Below are 2,500 nucleotides of genomic sequence, written 5' to 3'. Positions count from 1 at the left end.
GTAAGTGTAAGTGTACCGACATGGCGGGCGGCACTAGGTTGCTAGGATTGCATAAAATTGTCCCAGAACAGCGCAAGTAGCCCCCACCGGCTGCAACATGTGCGCGTGTGCTTGTGAATGTTCTCTCTCTCTCTCAATCGAATAGCGACTATAATCACGAACCGGATCATCAGAGATGGTTGCCTTGCTCACGGACGAGCGAAGCAGGTTCCATTTGTTCCGACAATGATTCATTCGACAAGAAACGAAGAGAAGCAAAAACCCAACATTACACTGCACGCCAAGCAGCTTGCTGCAGCACGCGTGACCAGTGGCCAAGCAGACAGATCAGCTGAGATAGAGCGCGTGCAGGGTGCAATTGCGATGCAGCAGCACCGGAACACACGGGTGAATTCGAAATCACACAATGACGACGACGACGACGATAATGAAGAAGCACAGATAGCGTCGTCGGCGGAAACGAGGGCGTAGTGGGAAAGTGAATAAACGATTAAAGAGAAAACCCGAGAAAAAACGATATTTGTAAAAAGCAAATATTTATAATTCTAATAAACTAATGAAAAAGATGAAGTCAGGATATAAGAAAAGGAAAACCCTCCGAGGAACTTTGGCTTTCTTTGCTTCCTTTTGGGCGACGGTGAAATACAAGTGAGTGTCTAGAGGGTAGACTTTGATAGTTTATTTAAATTCCGTTTCTTCCATTTTGTAGTACTGCACCACCGTTCCTATGTTCGGTCTTGATTGGCGTTAGAGTATCCTCGGAAGGAAGGTTGAAACGGATTTTCCGTTTTTTGCTTTCTATTTTCTCCTCCTTCACGATCGGGGTCGAGGCACCAATAATAGTGGATTGGTCTGCTGCAGCCAGTATCGATGGTTCCTGCTTGATGTCTACGTTCAGGGTCACTTCCTGTGCGTCGAGAATGCTGCTGGACGCGTTGTCCTTTGATTTCTTCGATTTCTTTTTACTTTTACGCTTACCCAATTTACCTAACATACTAGCCATTAGTGACCGTATTAAATCGGACTTTTCGGCCGAATCATCGTCCGCCGACTCATTCCCTTCCGGCGAACCATTGACTGCCGTTGGTTCGCTGGGTTGTGGTTTTTGTTTTATCGCCTTTTTTGCCTTCTTCGGCGTTGGCTGCTCTTCCGTGTCTTCTTCGGTGGACTGTGGACGCTTCTCTGCACCGTTAGTTGTCGCAGCAGCAACAGCAATAGCTGGAGATGTGACCGTTGTCTCCGTTTCCACCGGCTCTTGTTTGATACCGAGCGTGACCAGCTCGCCCTCGATGATCGGTAGCTGGCTCTTCATGTCACAAGACTGCACGATGAACGAGATCTCCGAGCCCTTCTTCACGGACCGGGGCTTTGTCAGCTTAACCGTGACATTGAAAACCCGGAACATCACGGCACTGACGAAATCCTTCGAGACGTAGTTCACGATACCGCGCAGCGTGGAACCGACCCGCGGCCGAAACACGAAGTAGTCGATCGTGGCCCGCACGTGCAGGTACGGGCTGTCGGACCGGAACGCGGGCATCGTGTTTTCGATGCGAATCTTCGCATATCCCAGCACGATACCGGACACTTTCGGGTGGTAACTGCCGATTTTGTCCGTGACGCAGCGACGCACGCCCCGGGTGATTTGGTCGCAGTCTCGGGGCCGTAGACCGAGGATCTCGTTGGACTGCACTTTTGCCACACAGGACAACGGATCACAGACGGCCCGTTGTAGTTCTTCGACGGAGAACTTGGTGAATTTGGCTATCGTTGACCGGTGCATCCTGGCCGTTCGTGTGGTCGAGATTTCCGCCGTTTCGCACACACCGTAAAAACCATGCGGCTATCTTTGTTTTGATTTTTGACCTAAGCCTTTGTGACATTGAATGCGGTGGCTGGAGCAGTTCTGACATTTTGTAATAAATTTGACGCACGTGCAGCTGCATCGAATGTCGTATAGGCTTAAGGATTTAAAAAAATCCGTTACTCGCTCTGAGTAGACGCCACCTCGATTCTTATTTGCAAAAGGAAATAGAATTTTGAGTAAACGCGATTCCTAGGACCGAAAACCGTCGAGCCTTGTACAGGAATCTTCAGTTTAAATCAGTTTGTAATTGCATTAATTGAAACCAATCCACGGAATTAACCACATGAAATCGAGAACTGCAGTGTATCGTTCGTTTCGTATTTGTATTTAACTAATCTCCGTCCTCCACTGATTCCAGAACTCCTTTTCTTTCGATACGATGTTCCGTTTCAAACCACAGACCCAACAAAATACGTAGTTTTCGATTTTTCAAATTTTCTAAATTTATTCTCCACAAGAGAAGTAGCACGTTGGTCGCATTCGTTCCTGCTGCTGTTGCTGCTGAGATAGCGTTAATAAATAATTTCCAATTTTTACATCTAGTTTTACATCACTGCGCTACTGCGTATAGCACAAGCCCACCCTCCAGTTTTGGGGCGTTAAAGAGGTGGAATTGAAAATTGACTCAACGAG

The 2,500-nt window shown here is 47.6% G+C and overlaps 3 protein-coding genes across 8 annotated transcripts in view; 1 reads left to right on the top strand and 2 right to left on the bottom strand.

The window, feature by feature from the left end:
• Nucleotides 1–577, top strand: part of LOC126575997 (sprouty-related, EVH1 domain-containing protein 2) — a 14,414-nt gene extending 13,837 nt beyond the window's left edge. For all 6 annotated transcript variants that reach the window (XM_050237047.1, XM_050237051.1, XM_050237050.1 and 3 more), the window contains one exon: nucleotides 1–577. This exon is cut by the window's left edge and continues 3,267 nt beyond it. The gene's annotated coding sequence lies outside the window, so the exon portion shown is untranslated.
• Nucleotides 578–657: 80 nt separating this feature from the next.
• LOC126575300 (DNA-directed RNA polymerase I subunit RPA43) lies at nucleotides 658–1,846 on the bottom strand. Its single transcript, XM_050235929.1, has one exon. It carries the CDS (start codon nucleotides 1,781–1,783, stop codon nucleotides 683–685), a length of 1,101 nt encoding a protein of 366 aa, XP_050091886.1. The 5' UTR covers nucleotides 1,784–1,846; the 3' UTR covers nucleotides 658–682.
• A 521-nt stretch (nucleotides 1,847–2,367) lies between these two features.
• The window catches only part of LOC126575535 (interaptin), a 5,117-nt gene continuing 4,984 nt past the window's right edge, over nucleotides 2,368–2,500 (bottom strand). Inside the window, exon 4 of the mRNA XM_050236265.1 lies at nucleotides 2,368–2,500. This exon is cut by the window's right edge and continues 405 nt beyond it. The gene's annotated coding sequence lies outside the window, so the exon portion shown is untranslated.

The sequence above is a fragment of the Anopheles aquasalis genome, chromosome 3, assembly GCF_943734665.1.
Source record: "Anopheles aquasalis chromosome 3, idAnoAquaMG_Q_19, whole genome shotgun sequence".
Lineage (NCBI taxonomy): Eukaryota > Metazoa > Arthropoda > Insecta > Diptera > Culicidae > Anopheles > Anopheles aquasalis.
The sequence above is the reverse complement of the archived record's forward strand: the minus strand, read 5'-3'. Positions and strand labels throughout refer to the sequence as shown.